The sequence below is a fragment of the Phyllostomus hastatus genome, unplaced genomic scaffold, assembly GCF_019186645.2.
Source record: "Phyllostomus hastatus isolate PE091 unplaced genomic scaffold, TTU_PhHast_1.1 phas_contig_118, whole genome shotgun sequence".
NCBI lineage: Eukaryota > Metazoa > Chordata > Mammalia > Chiroptera > Phyllostomidae > Phyllostomus > Phyllostomus hastatus.
The window spans coordinates 1243414-1263911 of NW_025333543.1; the positions used below are offsets into that span (position 1 = coordinate 1243414).

The 20498-nt window shown below is 37.2% G+C and overlaps 1 protein-coding gene across 18 annotated transcripts in view; it reads left to right on the forward strand.

Moving 5' to 3' along the window:
• Positions 1–20498, forward strand: part of CADPS2 (calcium dependent secretion activator 2) — a 586770-nt gene that overhangs the window by 313435 nt on the left and 252837 nt on the right. For all 18 annotated transcript variants that reach the window (XM_045846981.1, XM_045847023.1, XM_045846989.1 and 15 more), the window contains exon 8: positions 10543–10682. In XM_045846981.1, coding sequence (XP_045702937.1) covers positions 10543–10682 — 140 coding nt within the window. The remainder of the gene's footprint in view (positions 1–10542; positions 10683–20498) is intronic.

Sequence of the window (20498 nt, forward strand, 5' to 3'; positions counted from 1 at the left end):
ATTAGTCCAGACTTTATTAAAAACATAAAACTGTGAAACTCTAATAGAAAACATAGAGGAAAGTTCATGGTATTGGATTTGGCAGTGATTTATTGTATATGGCACAAAACACACCGACAACAAAAGCAAAAATAGGTGAATGAAGCCACATCAAACCTAAAAACTTCTGTGTGCCAAGGGAAACAATCAACAGAGTAAAAAAACAATATATGGAATAGGAGAAAATATTTGAAATCATAAATCTGATAAGGGGTTAACATTCAGAATTAATAAAGAACTCTTACAACTCAATACCAGAAAAAAACCCAAATCACCTTAATTACAAAATGGGTAAGGACTGTAACAGACATTTCTCCAAAAGTGTACAAATAGCCAACAAGCATGTGAAAGGATGTTCAGTGTCATTAATCATTAGAGAAAGGAAAAGCAAAACCATAATGGTGATGGATGTTAATTAGACTTATTGTGGCGGTCATTTCACAATATATGCAAATAGCAAATCATGCTATAAACCTGAAAGTAATTAATGTTCTATGTCAATTGTATCCCAGTAAAATTAAATAAAATTCAACTACACAAAACTATTATTACAAATCTGTTGAGAGGCACAATGTATAGAGATGTAATGTGTGACAACAATAGAGTGAGAGGGACAAATCTATATAGTAGCAAAGTTTTTGTATATCATTAAAACTAAGTTGATATTATAAATTAAGATGTTAATTATAATTTCCAGGGCAACCATTAAGAAATTAACTGTAATGAAATGTAAATAAAAATGACAATGAGTTACCATTTCACACCCACTAGGCCAGCTATAATTAAAAAAACAAGCCCTGGCTGATGTGGCTCAATGGATTGGCAGTGACCCAGAGGGTCACTGGTTCAACTCCTAGTCAGGGCACATGCCTGCGTTGCCAGCCAGGTCCCCAGTGAGGGGTGTGCGAGAGGCAACCACACATTGTTATTTCTCTCCCTCTCTCTTCCTCCTTCCCCTCTGTCTAAAAATAAACAAAAATCTTTAAAAAAAAAAACAAGATATAAGTCAGGGAGAATATAGAGAAATTGGAACCTTCACACATTGCTGGTGGGAATGTAAATAGCAGAGCTGCTATGGAAAATAATTTGGCTGTTCATCAAAGAGTTGAACATGAATTACTATATAACCCAGCAATCCTACTCTTAGGTATATACACCCAAGAGAACTGAAATCAGGTATTCAAAGAAAAACTTGTACACAAATATTTATAGCAGCATCATTATTTTATTATAATGTATATTTTATTGATTATTCTATACAGCTGTTCCAACTTTTCCCCTCTTTTCCCCCTCCAGCTGGTACCCCCCTTCCCTCAGCAATCTCCCCCTTAGTTTGTGTCCATGGGTCATGCATATAAGTTTTTTAGCTTCTCCATTTCCTATACTGTTCTTAACACCCCCCCCTTTTTTGTACCTATCAATTATACTCCTTATTCTCTCCCTGTACACTTCCCCCATTCTTCCCCCTCCTTCTCCCTGCTGATAACCCTCCATGTGATCTCCATTTCTGTCATTCTGTTCCTGTTCTAGTTGTTTGCTTAGTTTGATTTTAGGGTTTTTTTTAGATTCTGTTGTTGATAGTTGTTAAGTTTGTCATTTCACTGTTCATACTTTTGATCTTCTCCTTTTTCTTAAATAAGTCATATAATAAGAACTCATTTAGCTTTACCTTGTCTTTAAATACTTGGTTGTTAGGCTTCCATACAGTTTGATTTTCTGTCAGTTCTGGTTGTTTTTGTTTTGAGACTAGTTTTAATCCTTCTTATGGTTGTGTGAGGAGGTAAAGAATGTCCACCTATGGATCCATCTTGTCAGGAAGTCTTCACTATTTATTCTTTTTATTTTTTTTAATTTATGATAAGGAGTATAACAACTTTACATGAAATAAAAGGACACATGGACAAAAGCAAGGGGGGTGTGGAAGCAGGGGAGGGAGGTGAGGATTGCTGGGGATGGGGGAGTGATAGGGGTGAATGCAGACAACTCTAATTGAACAACAATAAAATAATTTTTAAAAACTTAAAGTGGGAAAAATATTTTTTCCAAAGATTTCATACAATCAGAATGTTTCAGGAATTGAAAGAAATAATCTCTCTCACACACACACATCTTCTTGTTAGGCAAAACTAATGAAAGAAATCTGTATGTAAAGATGTCTTTGAATCACACACTTAGAAGAAATTTGAAAGGTAAATTTAGCGTTTTTATGATCAAATTTCAGCTTTTAGTGTTCTTTTGTGATCAAATCTCAGCCTTTATTGTCCATTTATTAGTTTCTTATTGAGCTTTAACAAATTACTAAAAACTAGTGGCTTAAAACAACACAAACTTATTACCTGACAGTTGTAGAGGTCAGAAGTCCAAAATGAATCTCAGTGGAGTTTGCAGGGTTGTGTTCCTTTCAGGAAGATCTTAGAGAGAATGCAGTTTTTACCTTTTCCAGCTTCTAGAGGCTGCCGGTATTCCTTGGCTTGTGGCCTTTCTGTTTCCAAAGCTAGCGGTGGCTGGTCCAGTATGTCTCACATGTCGCTCCAGCACTCTTTCTTTTGCCCTCCTTTTCACTACCTGACAAGCCCTTGTGATTGGATTGGGCCCACCTGGACAATCTTCCTATTTTAAGATCAGCTAATTAGCAGCCTTAATTCCATCTGCTCCTCAATTCCCCTTTGCCATGTGAAGTGACATACTCACAGGTTCAGGAAATTCAGATATGGGCATCTTTGGGAGATTGCTGTTCTATCTGCCATAGTCCAGAAATGGAAAGATGAGAGTTTTATGAATTTTTAGAAATGGCAAGTAAATGGCATACGAAGTCTGGCATTTACTACTGTCATTTTCCGTTATCAAATTTTGACAGTACTTGAGTTGGCAAGCCTTTTTCTCTTTCTACTTCAGTGAAGTAACACATTTACATTTGCATTTTTATTTCTAATTTCTCTAAGCATCCATCCATCCATTCAATGAACCAACTAAGCAATCAACAAATGCTTGGTAAGTATCTACTATAGAATATGAAGAGAACTCTAGTGAAAAATGGCTTAATTAAATATGCCGACATAAATTACTGTATGAGCAACAGATGAATGACTGTGTATCATGGAATAGCTTCTGCCTTCAAGTGGTGTACTCTGCTGAATGCATCCCAAGAGCCCCTTCATATGATGGCTCATTTTTAAGTAGAGATTTCAGAAAGATTTGCGAATAATTTTAGACACCTTGGTTTTTCTTTTCCATGACTTCTTTTCAACCCCTTCATGCAAATAACGAAGCTTTTCATCTTTATCTTTATCAAGCTAATATCAAAAAAAAACCCTGTAATTAAGATCATTCTTTTTTTCTTTTCTTCCCCTTCCCCTTTTTTTGTAAAAAATACCTTTCTTATAAAAAAAGTACTATATACTTTGTGTGGTTCTATCAGAACAAGTACACATTTGGTAAGAGGTTAGGAGTTTGATCAATTTCATATAGTAAATTCCAGGATGTTTCCCAGCTTTCAAAATAAAGGCAACCGGATTTATCCCACAGGCAGCACAGTTGACAGAAGACTTAATGTTAATCTTTCAGTATACAAAAGAGCATTGTGTTAGTGCAGGTGAGCAGCTGCCCTTTGTTTAAGTAGGTCAGGAGGCATTGATATTAAATCAAAGGAGAAATAATTTAAGCAACTTCCAGTGTATGAAACATTGGAAAATGTTACTAAGAAGGATGTTGGTATCTCTCAGAAAAATCATCTGACTCGTCTTATCCACACACTGAAAATATAGGGTTTCTGATAGTAGAGGAAATAGATGTTAGTTATTAACATGTACTAAATAAAAATTTACTGAAATGAAATAAATTCACTTAGCCCTTTCACAGTACATACTTTCTCAAGGTCCTAAGCTCTCAAAAAGGCACTTGAAAGGTTCACAAGGAATAGTCATTGTGAATCTTTGCTGAACTATAAAATCTCAGTTGAATGAGAGAGAGAGAAAAATGTAACCTGAATCCAACATGTCAAGGTTTCTTATAGAAATAGCTGTGCTCATCTGGATAGTTCCCCTCTGTCCCAAGGATGTCTGATTGTCAGCAAAAATGATGTTTAATCACATATTGAAACAAGATTCCAGCTAATAACATTTTCACTATCTTCTTGCTTCGTTTTAAAGATGTATTTTTAAGGCCAGTTCATCTCTTATTTCAATGTTAGGACACATGACTACACATGGAGTCTTATTACTCCTACAGCTGAATAGAGGGGTATTATTCTTTACTTAAAAGTATGAAAATTTGATTGTCATTCCTTGGCTTCAAAGCATCTTTTGACTGCATGTTTCAGGATAACATACAAACTCCTTAGCAAAACACATTCTTCTGTAGTCTATCTCTAGATCAGTACACCCTTCTCACTTCCTGAACCTCTTCAACCTTCCTGGTGACACCTTCATCCCCCTCTGCCTCTGCACACAGGGTTCCTTTTTTCTCACTGAAATGAACTTGTCGATCTTTCCCAGTCTTGCTCATGTAAGAGTTAAGTGAAATCTTCCCCCACTTCTCAAACAGATTTCTTCCTCTAACCATTGTAGTCTGACCTCACCTAAACTTTCTTTTGCTGAGAATCTCTAGTGACTTCTCTGTTAAGCCAGTCTGTAGCCTCCCATCCTTACTGTGCTTGAGCTCTCGACTGCCATTTGGCTATTTTACTCCCTAAACCACACATGAATGCAGTCCATCACACTCTTCTGGTTTTCTTCTGCCTCCTTGGCCTTTGGTCTCAGTTATACAGTTTTTTTTTTCCTTTTTCTAACCTTCAAGAGTTAGTGTTCTGCAGGGTTTTCTCTCCTTACCTTGTAATGAAGTAGAGAATTGACATGGCAGAGCCTGTAATGAGCATTTATGTTTGTTGAAGTTCTTTTCGTGGCAAGCAATGGAAACTGACCGAAAGAAGACCCAGGGAACAAAGAGCTGACCAATCTAGCTTGAAGGGCTTGAGAACCAAAAGTGATGGTTAGACTGTCAGCATCCATATTGTGTGCCTTTTTCTAGGTTGCCACTCTTAGGGTGGTGCAGTTGCAACAGCCTCATGTATTTATTTCTCAGTCGCTTTCCATGTCTTTTGCCTTGTAAATTTTATGTGTCCTTTCAGATTCCCAAATGAAACGTAATTCCTCTATGTGAAGTCCGCCCTAATTCCTTAAAGAATTGTTAGTTGTACTTACCTTTGAGTGAGAATTGTACCAAATATGTACCTTTATCGAGTGCAACTATTGTGGTCTGTGGTCTTTTTCTTCCACTAGGCTGTTGATGGGGAAAGGCAATAAATAGTTTGCCTAGCCCTAGAACTTACCTCCTCCTCCTCCCAGTTCTTCTAAATTTTCATCCCCCTAGTTTTTGGGGGGTTTTTTAGCTTTTCAGGTATTTGTTGAAATTGAGTTTAGAAATTTACAAAGACTTGTATTTACAGGTCACAAAGTTCAACTAATGTGATATATACACAAATGCACATAACCTGGCTTTAATTAATGCATCTAATTAGAATGAAAATGAAGGAGAGGTGCCACTTGTACAAGTATATTTTAAGAGAAAAGTCTTTCTGGACCCCATATTACTTTCGATATTATGAGTATACATATATTTACCCTTCATTTTTGAGTTTTTTCCTCCCCATGTATTAAATTTTATAGAATTTTAAACAAAGCCTAAAAAAACACTTTGTGTTTTTCATCACACCTTAGAAAAGATGACAAGTAATGTTGACATTTTATTCTGAAGAAGATACACCGGCTTTATATTTAAGATAAAAAATCATCAAATGTGTTGTCATGTTAAGTGACAAGACATTTAAAGTGTTGCTGACAAAAATATACTAGAAGATGAAGTGTGTATAGAAAGGTTAAGAGAAATAAATAGAAGAACGCCTACTTTGCTAAATAATATAAGAAGCTATTTTGTACAGAACTATAATGTAATTTAGATGTGAACCTAGAATGCAGAAGCATCCTTAGTAAATCTTATGTGTTAAATATTTTAACTATTGCCCTAGCTGGTGTGGCTCAGTTGGTTGGAGCATCATCCTGTAATCACAAAGGCTGCAGATTGATTCCTGTTCAGAATACATACCTAAGTTGCAGGTTTGATCCAGTAGGCAACTACTCAATGTTTCTCTCTCCCTTCCTCTCTCTCTAAAAACCAATGAAAGAATGTCCTTGAGTGAGGAGAAAAGAATTAATTTAAAATATTATAATTATTGTAACATCAATATCAGATACATCTCTCTGAACATGAACTAAACCCTATTGAAGTAGAACTCTTTATTATAAAATAAAATTTTTCAAACACTTATTTACTTGTAAAAGAGTTATGAAGCAAAACTTTGTGTTAATATATTAGTTAAGATACTACTAGATGCTGTAACAAACAAATGACATCATCTCAGTAGTTTAAAACAATTGCACCTATATAACAGATTCATATGGGCATTCCTGCTTAGATTGGTAGATTTCCTTCACGTGGTGATTCAGGCCTCTAGTTTTCCACTTTATGTCTCTCTCATTTCCTAGAACATTGGATTACTATGCATTTGGCTAACAGATGAGTTAAGAAGTCATGTCTATATCTTAATCATCTTTCCCCAAAGTGACACCAGTTCTCTTCATATTCCATTCACTAGAACTATGGCCCCACTTACAGGCAAGGGGAGCTATAATATATGGTCCTTGGCTGACTATGTGCTTCCTAACAACAGTTCTATACTAGTGGAAACATGAATCCTAGTGCAGTTAGGTGACTTGCCATAGTTCACTCCTATAGCCAAGGATAACGGCAATTTTGTTACCCTTCCTCCCCCCTAGTTATGCATAGAACACATTTGTTTCAACTCAGGGGAAAGAACCCAAAGTCTTATTCTGTTCTTATATCCAGTCCAAAGTACAACATGTCCATCAGGTCCAGCTGTGGCTCTTTGCTGATCATTGACCTATGCACTGAAGTTCAAGTTAACTGTCCACTGTTTCACCTCCCTTCCTCATCCACCCTGGAACAAATCCAGTACATAGCAGTGGAGCAGGGGCAGGAGAATGACAGTTAACTTTCCCATTTCAATAATGGTGAAGTAGGAAATGCATACGAATAACTGTCCAATGACAAAAATGAAACCCTACCATGGCAGGCACTGTCCAGACACCCTGTGTGGCAATGTTATACCCTTACTAGGCATCTGAAAAGAACTCCTTTGTCCTTTGTTCTCCCTGCCCCTTCTGGCTACCTACATTGAGAGCTTCTTCCTTGACCTACGAGGGGGAACCCCCTAAAAAACAGAATTATCTTCTGGAGCATGGGCCCCTTGCAGATCAGGCTTTCCCCGCTAGGCGCTAGGTGAGTGTTCTAGGAACCCATCTGTATCAGTGTACCAGCTGGCATTGTTGTGAGAGGCTGTGTTTGGCTTCAGTGAATTCTTTTGGAAGACTCAACGTGTTTGCCTATTTCATGATGGGTGATTTACAAGTGCACCTGTCCACACAACTCTGAGTGTTGGCAGTTTTTAACAAAAACAGCATGACCCCATGCCCCAGTCTTCCTATTCACCTGATCTCTCTCTGAATGACTTTGTTTTGTTTGGTTCCCTGTACGAAAAAGTCCTCAAAAGTAAATGTTTTGTTGATGTGGGAGATGTGAAACAAAAAATGGCAGAAGTACTAAAAGCCATTAAAATCGATGAGTTCAAAAACTGTTTTGAGCAGCGGAAAAACATCTCCATAGGTATATTGCAACAAATGGAGAGTACCTTGAAGGTGACTGAAGTTTAAACATGTAAGAATCAATACATATTTTTAAAAAAATTTTCTTAAGATTTTGTTTATTTATTTTTAGAGAGGGGCAGTGGGGAGGAGAAAAAGAAGAAGAGAAGCATCAATGTGTGGTTGCCCCTCATGTGCCCCCTACTGGGGACCTGGCCTGCAACCCAGGCATGTGCCCTGACTGGGGACCGAACCAGCGACCCTTTGGTTCACAGACTCTAGCTCAGTCTACTGAGCTACACTAGCTAGGGCTCAATACACAATTTTTAATAAAAAAATTCCAGGTTTTTTAGGTTCCCCCTCGTATTGTCATCCATGACTAAAATCGTGGAAAGGAATATGACCACTTTCTGCTTGTGCAATTTGGTAACCTGGACACTCTTTTATAGGCCATTTTTGAGGCTAAGTTCAGGGTTTGCCAGTCAAGTTCCTTTGAAACAACATATTTAGAAACAATAGAAATTTTATTTCTATTATATATATAAATAATTTTATTTCTATTATATATATATATAAATTTTATTTCTATTATATATCTGTGAGCCTCCATTTGTTATGTGTCAATGTTCACAACTTTATTAGTAGAGTCCAGAAAAACAGACACAAACCCAGGTCTTTCAAATGCAGGAAATTTAACACAGAAATTAGCTACACAGGTGACAGAACAGAGAAGCCAAACAAATGATGGTGAATAAACCTAGAAACTAATGAAATCAGAGAACTGATGCATACCCTAGGGAGAGAAGGGCAATAGGAAGAAATTATATTACCAGATATTATCCGAGCTCTTGGCCCTGATAAGAAGAGATGATGAGCTCTTTGAGGGGTCTGAGCCATTTATACTTTTCACCTTTGTGTGTCCCCATGTAGTGAGCACTCAGATGTTTTACTTGAACAGAGATAAGCAGTAAATCCTCCCACTGACTTCATTTAGAAGTACCTATCAGAGAACTGAACTGTGGCAGAAATGATGGTGCTCAGTCCGGAGCGATCCTTAATGTGTAGATCAGCTGAGGTTAGTTATTTTAGGATCTTATTTAGTTAACCCATCATTGGCATTTAGAGAATGAGAAAGTCAGAACTTTTAATTTAAATGTTCCCTTCCTCTAAAAGACATTTAGAGTTTGAAACAAAACCAACTTTTGTATAAACATAGAAGGGAGAATTACAAAGGAATAAAGTCTGTAGGTGGCTCGTGCCAACATACGTTTTTTAAAAAGTGTGCTTTAGGGACAGAAAAAGAGAAAAAGCTTTTCAGAATTTCTGGGGAAGTGGTAGCTTATAGCTACACAGGATATGTATTAGTCTTTGATTCTTTTTCGGAATCACTTTCTATGTTGATAACGATATTCCTTTGGCTAATGGTTTGAGAAAAAAATTATCAGCTTATTTTTATTTACTATTAAGAAAGAATCTGTAAAAGATTTCATTGGGTATTTTAGCAGTCAAAAAGAACTTATTCTAGAATATGATGATAAATTTTGAAAACATCACAAATGCCATTTAATCTGTTCTTGGATGTGCCTTTATATGCTTAAGTGTACAGATATGCTAGATTCAGTTTAGCTGTGGCTTTTAGAATAGCCTTGAGAAAAGTCTCAAAATAGTAAGTACATCTGACAACTTGGGAGTTGAAAATAGTTTGAGAAGCTTTTTTGACTTTCCTAGAGAGAAAAAGGGCCTTGCTTGAAGATTTCTCAGTGAAAATTTCCATTTATACATGGAAATGAAGATTTTTTTGGCAGAGCACATTAAATTCATGTGTCATGTTGTGCTTTAAAACCATTTTGGCATACCTGAGCATGTTGTAATTCTTCCATTTACATAGAAACTTCAGGTTTATTTACTTTTCACATTGGTTTGAAATAAGAATTATTTATAATACAGTACACTACATTTCATATCTTTATTTTATCCTTCACATATAGTATTCCCATTTTAAAATATTCATTATGGCTTTGATATTGGATGTTTCTAAAGAGTGTCAAGGCTGACTACAAGGGGTAAAATACATTGTTTAATCTATTTGGCACCTAATATCTGAAGACTAAGCTTTTCTTTCTTGTGTTGATTTTGTGGAGCTGTAGTGTTGTGAAATAATCATTTGGTAATTTGGCAATTTTATTAACAATAATAACTTTGTTTCAGTCTTTATAACATCATGTTTATAGTTTTGAAAACATGTAATCAGGGGGAAGATTTCTTCTTTGGTATCGATCTGGAGCAGAAAATGTGCTATGATCAATCTTTTCCATCTCTAATTGAGTTGATTTTCTTTAATACTATTTCACAGTGAAAATATTAAAACAAGAGTGTATTTTTGCTGCTTAAAATAATTGGTTTTGCTATTTAAGCATGCTATCTGTAATTTCAAAGGATATTTATTTTTGATCTTCTTTGCCATAAGGAGTTTAAAGTATTCTTGAAATTGTAGTTGTCTATTAAGTATTTTTTAACTGTCAGTTCAACTGTAGTCACTGTGCTGTTGATTCATTGTGAAGTGACACAGGAAGAAAATTTATGTGATACTATGAAAACACGTATTTGTCAAAAAACAAATGAGATCTGTATTGAAAACCCTCTGCTGTGGTGGGAGCAAGGTGGTCTCTTGGGCACGTTTTGGCACGACACCGTCTCTTCAGACAAGAAAACACATGCAAAAGATTTTAGTTCCAATCCTCAGACATTTGTGTTCTGCACTTAAATGTTTTCTCTTTGTCTCCTACAGGTGATACTATACCCAACTTCTAATAGCTCCAAGTCAGCTGATTTGCACCGAATGATAGTTCCAAAAAATAGCCAGGATTCTGACTTAAAAATCAAACTGGCAGTGCGAATGGATAAACCACCACATATGAAACATAGTGGGTGAGTGTTTAATTGAAGATGTTTTTCTGTTGAATTATTGCATTTTATTTCAGCAAATTACTTTTTTCAATTTACTGAAAGGCTTTCACATGGAGTGCCCCCCAAATGACATATATATGTTAACTTCATTTTTAAACCTGTGGACATCTTTATAGCTAAGTATATATGGTTATTTAGTTAGTATAACTGTTTACATGCTAATATAATGTTGGTACTTGATTGCATTGGTATTACACATCACTTATGTTGATAAAGAACAGTGATATATGGAGATATTGCCTAAGTAATATTTTTCAAAATATATTAATAGTTGAAATAAGCCTAGCATTCAGGTCCCCAGGAATAGTTAAATTACCTAGAATATATTAAGTTTAAAAAGTGGTTTGAATATAACCCAGGTGATTGTGTAAGTTTTCATAGGAGAGATATGAGTGTTCATCCAGTGAGTGATTGAAAAACTAAATCAGTGCTGGAGGAGACTGAGCTGGCAGGTTAGCCAGAAGTGCAGGCACGAGCTCCGGGGGATTGCTGTGGGGCCGAGTCCTCTCCACCAAGACCTTTTTCCTTTATTGCTGGTGAGGTAACAGGTCTGAACTCGTAAGTACAATAAAATGAGTTATTTTTTTTAAATGCAGTTTTCTCAGATTAACACTTTAGGACTCACTACAGCCATATCCCAGCATAGGGGTGTTAGCCACTAGGAAAGAATGTGACCATTTTTCTTAGTATGGAGAGAAGCAGTTGCTAAAGTGGCTTACCCTAAATTACTAACAAAAATAAGCGTCAAAGAAAGTGCTTTCTTGTACAGAGTCTGCAGGCTTTGGACCCAGATTGCCAACATGGTGGCAGAATTAACTGATGAGTCAACAAGATAAGGGTTCTTTGGATGACCGTAGGGAAAGTTGGACTCTGAGTAGGGGGCAATCCACATGAATGTATGACAGTTGGGATGGGACTGAGAATTGTACTGCTCCCGGGGTTTAGGCAGGCTGTGTGTGCAGAATCAGACCTAGTCTCACCCAGGGAAACAGTCATTTGGGAAGCCCACGTTATGGCATCTTTAATGTAGTCGTGTGGAGTAAAGACTGTGACTCAGCTCATAATGCGGTTGGAATTCCTGGGATTTAAAATGTAGCATTCTGTCTTTCATTCATCCGTCTTCCTGCTCACCACTGATTTATGCTGCAGACATTATTGAGCGCTTACTCTGCTGAAACCAGAACAGACCTCAGTGAGATGCCGTGCTAGGCCTAAAGGAACTGGCTAGTCAGGGATTCTAGCCTGTATACAAATGATTATAACACTGGCCATAAGTGCTATAAGGGAATAATGTGAACTGGGAGAAATAACACATGATTCCAGCTGGAGTTAGTCATGAAAATCTCACAAGACACCTGACTTTCAAGATGAATTCTGAAGTATTAATTCATCAGGTGGACAGTGGGGAGGAAGGGCATACTGGTCACATGACAGAGTGTGTGCTTTGGCAGGAGTTCTGGATGACAGTGACAAGTTTGATGCAACTTTTAGCCCAGAGAGTCTTGAGTACTGATGCTCCAAAGTTTTCAGAGACTAGTAGAAACTATGCACCCTAGAGTTAGACATATAGGAACACAATGTGTTTCAGCCACTACAGTTATATCTGCCCTGGTTTTAACTTAGTTTCTTTACTTTCATGAATGGCACAACAAAAAATGGGAACTTAAATGTTATAATGCCAAGATAGCCCTTAATGTATGCATGGCCAGCACCAGAGTGAGTAACCCCTGGAACCTTCAGGTTGTCCCGAGAACCAAGATTGAATGCAAAGCTGGGCACATGGCAAGTTCTGCAGCCTTTGGCCTCTATGGAAAGAAAGCCTTGCTGGGATCCTGGCAGTTTCTCGCTTTAGAATGAATGAGCCAAGGAAGGTGGGATAATCCAGCCCCCTTTCAAGGCTTGATTTTTGTTTGTTTTTTATTTTTATTGTTTTTTAAATCACTTCTTTGCACTAAAGGACAATTGGTTTATAACACTTATCAGTGCCCTTTGGCAAATTCAGAGCCCCCAGAATGGCTCTGGAGTTCACATCTGGTGAAGATGAAGGGGATTGCCAAAGAGAATATATCACAGTCTCTCAATTTAATCTATAAAGCTCAAGGTCTCACCGTAGATGCCAGTCAGGAGTGGTTTAGGTCTCAGCTACATCAATTATTATCTACCATTGCTAAAACATACTAGCAGGCATTTTCAGACATTCAGGCATCTGAAGTTTATGGTGTATAAAAGGAAGAAATTCTAGATTAGAAAATATCTATGATTTCAGTTTTAGGACTGAAAATATCTAGAGTTGGTTTGTGGTGTAGCATAATTAAGAATATTATAATAGTTTATAATAGTCATTCAGAAATTACTTAATATCAGTATTGGACATAATAATGATCAGCCAGAATTAAAAGCCTTCAACATTGCTGTGACAGCAGCATGTCCCCGTGGGAGGGGACAGCACAGGTGCTTTACCACAAGCACAGTCCGGGTTTCTGAGTGCCAATGCGGTAAGTTTTAAATATTTTAGTATCACCCTTGTGCATATTTGTCTGTGAGAAAACATAATTTGACCTCCATCATAACTATATTCATCTTTTTCTGAGGTGCTTCATAAATGGATTTTGCTGAACTTAATTACATTTAAGAAGAGAACGTCAACTCACCATTTCTCTCCCCAAGTGCTCTATCTATCATATGCCAAAGCAATAATTTAATAGGAGCACATAGATTAATAGCATTTTCCTTTCGGGCTGGATTGTGTTCTGTCAATAATTCATCTTGTAATGAATAATGAACAGATGAATTATGAATAATTGAAAAAGAGACATGTCAAGTTAAAAAAGATGAATATATCTTTAAAATATAGCAAACTCTTCTTCCATATAGATTAAACAGTAAATCGGAGGGTTATAGATTTTATCTTCAGAGCATTTTCAGAAACAGAGTTTGAAATCCTTTTAGATTTCAGTCATAAGCCTATTTTCTGTTTTAATAATGGGGACATACATATCTTTATGTGAACTGTTTTAACACATATTCTCTGTTTTATTCATGTATCACATTAGGGGCCCCTGTATTGTACCTAAATAAATCTTCTATCAATGCTATGTGTATTTTCATATGTGTTCCCAACTAGACTGTGAGTTTCTCAGGTCTGTTTGAACCCCCCTGCCTTCCGGAGTTTGTAATTAGGGAGAGATGTAAGCCATGACGATGAAAATGATAATAATGCACTCCTTAGAGTTTTAAGGGAAAAGTAGTAAGAATGACAGTGAACTGTGTTTGTAAATTGAAACTGAAGGGTTTTAAACACAATTTATAGGAGATAGAGTATAATTTTAATATGAAAAAATGCCTAAGATAAGTGAAATTCATGATGTTTGGTTCTTAACTATTGTGTTTTAAAATGACCTTTTTTTGAAGCAGAAAGAAAAATATCTGATTTAAAGCTCATGTTTCTGATAAACTAATCAGTCCATCACTGTATACATTAGTTTTTAAAAACAGAATTGACTACATGCAAATGAAAATATATATTTAATTGGATAAAATAAACATAATGATAATTTCATTCTTCTAAAAATAAACTGGACATTACCATCAGACATATTTGGTAAAAAAAATAGTCAGTGCATTTACTCTTTTGGAGTACATCATATAAAGTAATTATGTAAATGAACTCATATAAATCTGTTCAATGAATTACCGGTTAGATTTTGAATGGCTGAATAATTCATACTCAGCTTTTGAATTTATTTGCCTGCTTCTTTGAGGAGCTGGAAAACAGCCTTGTTCTTGAACAAATGGACTATCCTTTAGCATAACCTAGTGGCTAAGTAAAAGTATTAACTTAAGTCTCAGAAATACTATCCCCATTTTATTAAATAACATTTTCCTAATTCAAGTGATATTTTCTCAATGGAAAGAAAGGCAAAATAAAATGGAAATAATAAAACAAATGACTGTCATGACAAATAAGTCTACAGTTGAAAAGGAGAAAGAAAATTAAATTTGCCATGACAAATACATGAAGGCATTTTGACCAGGACCGATCAGAACTCTGCAGGCAACTGGTTATTTTGTAGTCAAAAATGAATGAGAACTTCATGAATGTATAACTATAGGAGAGTTTTGTCACAGTTAAGGTAAAATTGTAGTTATATCACTGTCATATAAAGCTTATATTTCTTTTCATGTGGAGTCATACGAAAAGAAAACATGCCTATTTAAACATGTGTTGAATAAATAGAAGTGCTGAAATTTTTTGAAATCGTCAAATACATGAATATATGTAAAGTGTCCATTTACATCATAAAGGTATAAAAGGCACTGAGCCCACCTCTCACTGCAGGGGAGGGCCAGCAGCTCAGCTCCCAGCAGGAAGAACAGGATGAGCACCAGGCTGGCTACATTTTTGTTTTCCCCTGCTCTCCCATACAGAGGGCTCCCAGGCAGTCCCGGCTGGGCTGTCATGGCCACGGAAACTTTTAGTCACATACTTAGAATTCAAACAAGGCATTTGCTGTTAGAGTGTGATGACTCCACTCTAATAAAGTTGCACTGTTTTATTTCTGATGTAAGGTTTCTGATCTTCAACTAACTTAGGGGACAGGACAAGGGAGGGAAAATCTTTTCCTCTTTTCAAGATGGCATCTGCATGGGGGGCCCAGGCCTTACAAAAAGCAGGAGTCTGTTTTTCCCCAAGAAAAATTGATTTCTCATTTTAAAGTGACCTCTTAGAATGACTTTCCTACAGGACCTTCTCTGAAATAACCATGTATGGACATCTGACCTTCACCTGACTCTGCAGACAGGACTGTGCACACTCCCTGTTTAAATTTACCTCATTGTGGCTTATCCTGATTTCATAGAAATCCCACTTCTTGTTGCCTTGCCAAAACTTCTGACATAGCATTTGCTAGAGTATTCATACATAATTGATTCTTTTTCCATATACAACTTTTAGAAGAGAAATCTGCCTGTGGTACTTTATTAACATTGATATAATCATTGCAGAATGATAAAAAGAGGAAGCTATAAAGCCAAATTTCTTTTTCTAAATGCCTTTATATTTAGGTCATTTTCTGTATGCTAACTTAAATCATTAAGTATAATTTATATAATGATAGAAATATTTTGAAACACAGCTTTAATGGTAATTAAACTAGATGTTTTAACATATTCCTTTGCAAAATTTCTCTGATCGCTTCTGTAATAAATGAGTCTTTAATGCTAAGTTTAAATGTGGCTTTCCATTCAGCACCCTTTCATTCTCAAGATTTTCCTCCAGGGGAATAATGTCTTGTGGGGTCAGTGGACACGGCCCTCCTCCTTCCCGTGGCTGAGGACTGATCAGGGGGCCCCTGGCTAGAAGGAATATGTATTGTTTTGGAAATGAATTGTAACTTCCTCCTTATCACTTTCTGGGAGTAGCTTCTTTTGCTGTGACTGTTTCTTGACCTTGTCTGTATACTGTGGTAATGTAGTTTCAAGTCACGTGTGAGACACATGGGACCCCTTTAAACAGGTATCAGACACAGTGGACACAGGGGTTGCTGTCCTGCCTCAGGGACCTGCCTCATTGGCACTCCCTGTAATGTGAGGAATAAAGCAGTGTCTGTTCCACCCAGTCTGCCTTGTGGATTTTTGGGCTTATCTGAACGGTCAAGACCCCCGGGCTTAACCTTGTGCATCACACATCTTAACATACATTATTTTCTTCTGTTACTTTTCATGCATCAAACTGCTTTCTTTTGTTTATAGACAGCCTTAAATGTCATATCTGAGCATCTTAAACAAAGGCATTTTAGGCCAAATAATTAAAAAGGGAAGATGAGGTCCTTTTTTCTTTATCTTTTCCCACAAACCACAGACCATATTCATAGTTTATCTTAACTAAGTTGGGGTACTTTTCCAAAAATTATAGGAAAACTATTTAGGAATACTATAAAATTTTATAACCAGTCTATGTATAGAATTATAGAATTGTTTCACTTTTTTAATTGATGCCTTACCATAAAATTTTTGTACTGTGTACTGACACAGTGATACTTTTTATTCTTTTGCACACATCCAGAAGTTTAAAAATAATTTTGGCACAGATGGAGGCCAGTGCAGTAATAGTTACGTTGAATAAGCACTAATTTAAGAGCCAACACATTTCTCTCTTGGTCTCAGTTCTCTCACTAACTTGGGTAAGTCACTGCATCTTCATTGTCCTTGGTTTCATCAGTTGCTAAAGGAGACATTAGATTAGAAAATGTGAATGGCTCCTTAGCCCCCTGGGAATTCATGACTCAGCAAATCATTTCCTCCCCTGCCCCTCCAGGAGCATGTTCCCCTCCTCCCACTGCAGGCATCCCTCAGGTGGAGGCTATACAGAGTTTTGGGAGACGTGGGGCAACCTGGAGGGAGATGACAGATTTCCGGATTTATTTGAAATTTTTCAAGGCAAGAAAGGAAGTATGAAGACTGGCTGAAACAATAGGCTTTATGTAAGATTAATTTGAAAAGTATACATTATAGAATTATTATGTTTTGATAGTATTAAAAAACATGCATAGAAAAATTCAGAAAGGAAATATGTATATTAAACATGACATAGAATAATACAACTATGGGTAATTTTTTTTCTATTTTCTATGTTTTCTGTGAAGTAGTTATACTACTTTTATGATGAAAGAATTCAGTTATCACACTAAAAAGTTAAAAAGCAAATAGATTTTTAAAATTAAAAATAGTTAAATTTCTTTTACCCCAAACCTGCTTATTAGGGAAATTCATTTGTGAGGATTCCTTAAGGTGAGTCTTGAGGAAGGACTCTTGTCCATCCAGTCGTCAAAGGAGCAGCACGGTTCACAGGAGCGGGAGCACTGCGACCAGACTTCCTCTGCCTTCAAATCCTGGCTTCCTCACAGTGCTCCTCAGTGTGTCTTAGCTATTGATAAAACCCTATAAAAGGTGTATGGTCGTGTAGAGCTACCTGTAAAAGAAGTAAAAATAAATATAAACATTCAAGATATAAAACAGAGCAAAAATTACTTTAAAAAGTAAGTAATAAAAGCACTAATTCCTTCTGACTCCTGTCTCTGGCCCTTTCTCCCTCGTCCCTTCTCAAGCAGCCCTGAACCTGGGAGGCCTGGGCTCCAGCCCCGCTGGCAGGTCGCTGCTCTGGCCCTGGGGCCATGAGCACATTGAGCTCCCAAATGACCCTTAGGTTTCAACACATTGAGCTCACCAAATGACCCTTAGGTTTCTCACAGCTCCAAAATCTACTTCTTTTAATTCTTTATTTCGAACCTAAAATTCAATCTCTCTTTAAGGAAAGTAAGATGGAAATGTTTATGTTCTTGGGCAGGATGGGAAAAGTTAAATGGTTTTCAAGCCACATGATACTCTTTACAGACATCATCATAAACAGGAAGCAAGACAGAAAGCGGTGAAGCATGCAGGCTTTGGAGTTAAACAGACCTGGGCTCAAATTCAAGCCCTGTCATTTGTTATGCAAACTTGGTCAAGTTACTTAACTTCTCATACTCACTTTTCTCAACCATAAAGTTGGGTTATCCTGAGCACAGTAACAGTTGTTGTTAAGATAAACATTTTTTAAAAATCATAGTCCCATGAACTATAATAAAACCTGATTTTAATAATATCATTTAAGTATAATCAAAAGAAAATGTTCAAAGATAGATGGGAAAATAGAAAGGTACAAATCCTCAGTAATTCCTTGAGAGTATAAAAGTTATATCCCTCATTAGGACCCTCTGCTTAATTGTTGGCTTTAGTTTACATTTTTATTTGACAGCTATTACATATGTAGGTGTTGGTGATGGTATTTTGTTTCATTTGTGTGTCTGTGTATGTTTTACTGCCAACTTTATTTTGTCTTCTCTATGTCCCAAGGGAGAAAAATGAAAATATTACATAAGAGCTCTTAGTTGTGCCTGAGGAACTGACTTCAATGATTTATATGAGAGACAAAATAATCTCAGGTTCTGAAAAAGAACACCTGGAGATTATTTCATAGCAAGTGAGGAAAATAAGATAGAACTTCTTCCTTTATTTCCCATTGCAGAGCCCAACATATTAAAAATGGCAGATGCTTTCAAAACATGAATTTTAAATAACTTGTGGTATCTTTGGTATGTTTAGTGGAATTGCTAGTTTTACTTTTAATTTTCTTATCTAAATCATCAGACAGACAAGCATTACTTGATCCTACCTAGCTCTAAATAGTCTGTCAGGTTGTGCTAGTATTAAAATTTGTCCACTTTTTGGTAAGTTGTTGGTCTCAATAATTTTTACATACCAAATACATTAAGTTTTAACTTTAGCTCAGCTATATTTTATATGTTTTAAATTATAGTTTTATACACACTTAAGGTGGGATTGATAAGCTCACTCAAAACTTACTTGCACAAAGACTATTGCTTTGTACTTACCACAGCAGCCAAGACATTCATGTAATTGAATAATTAGTCTAATTATACATGCTAATGTTTCATGAAAAGAGTTGCTGGGAGAGATTGATGTTGCTGAAATTGGGGTTCTGCAGTTGCTGCTCTGAAGTTCTCAGCAGGTTCCAAGTACAGGACCTCGGCAGTTGCTGACACTCAAAGAAAGTTCTTCCCCCACATCCACTGCACTCACTCTTATCAAGGCTCTAATGGGGTGTCCTCCCTGCGGAGGGGCCCATCCTACCACCACCCACAGAGTGTGCCTTTCTCTCTACACTGCCAGCTTTCTTTGTAACCTGCTTCACTCTTTTTAAACTTTTAGGAGCATCCAATGTTATATGGCTATTGACTGTCTCACCAACTAAAATTTTATCTCCAATTAGGTGATTTACTGTTGAGCAGATCTCCAACCAAATCTAATTTCAATAGGAAAGGAACCTTGTCTTGTTCACTGCTATTTGTAAACCTAGTTTTTAGAAAATTGCGGCTTGGACTTCCGGCAAGATGGGGGAATAGGTGGACGCACTGTACCTCCTCGCACAACCAAGATTAGAACAACAATAATTTACAGATAGAATAACACCCAGAACTGATAGAGGATTTATCTGAAGGAAGTCGGACAGCCAAGAAGTTGAAGTAGACCCGTACATCCGGACTGGTAGGAGAAGACGAGCCGGGCGGGCGCGTGTCAGCGGCGTGTGGAGGTCAGGGAAAACTTGGCGCAAAATCGGCGCGACAACCATCCGGCGGGCAAGAACGCAGCGGTGGACCCTGAGTACGCAAGCTGCGGCTGGCGGACCCAGTGAGGCGGCGATTGCGGACCAGGGCAGAGCTCACAGCCCAGGATCCCAGAGAAGGGTCTGAGATCCCAGGAGAACAGAACTACCGCCATTGTTCCCTCCCGTCCTCGCTCCCGCCCCCACATATAACGTCACAATCTAGTGACTGGGGTGCCCAGCCCCGGTGAACACCTAAGGCTCCGCCCCCCACTGTAACAAGAGCGACCAGACTGGAAAAAAAAAGAAAAAAAAAAGGACAGGGAGAGACATGTTTCCAACAGAGCAGATCAGTCCCCCAGGACTCATCCTTTTGAGCAACCAAGAAATAGCCAATCTATCAGATGCACAGTTCAAAACACTGGTGATCAGAAAGCTCACAGAATTGGTTGATTTTGGACACAAATTAGATGAAAAGATGCAGGTTACCATAAAAGAGATGCAGGAAGATACACGGAGGACAGCCAATAGTGAAGGGAAGGAAACTGAGTCTCAAAACAATACAGTGGACCAGGAGGAAGACAGAATCAACTAAGCAGGAAAGAATGATGAAA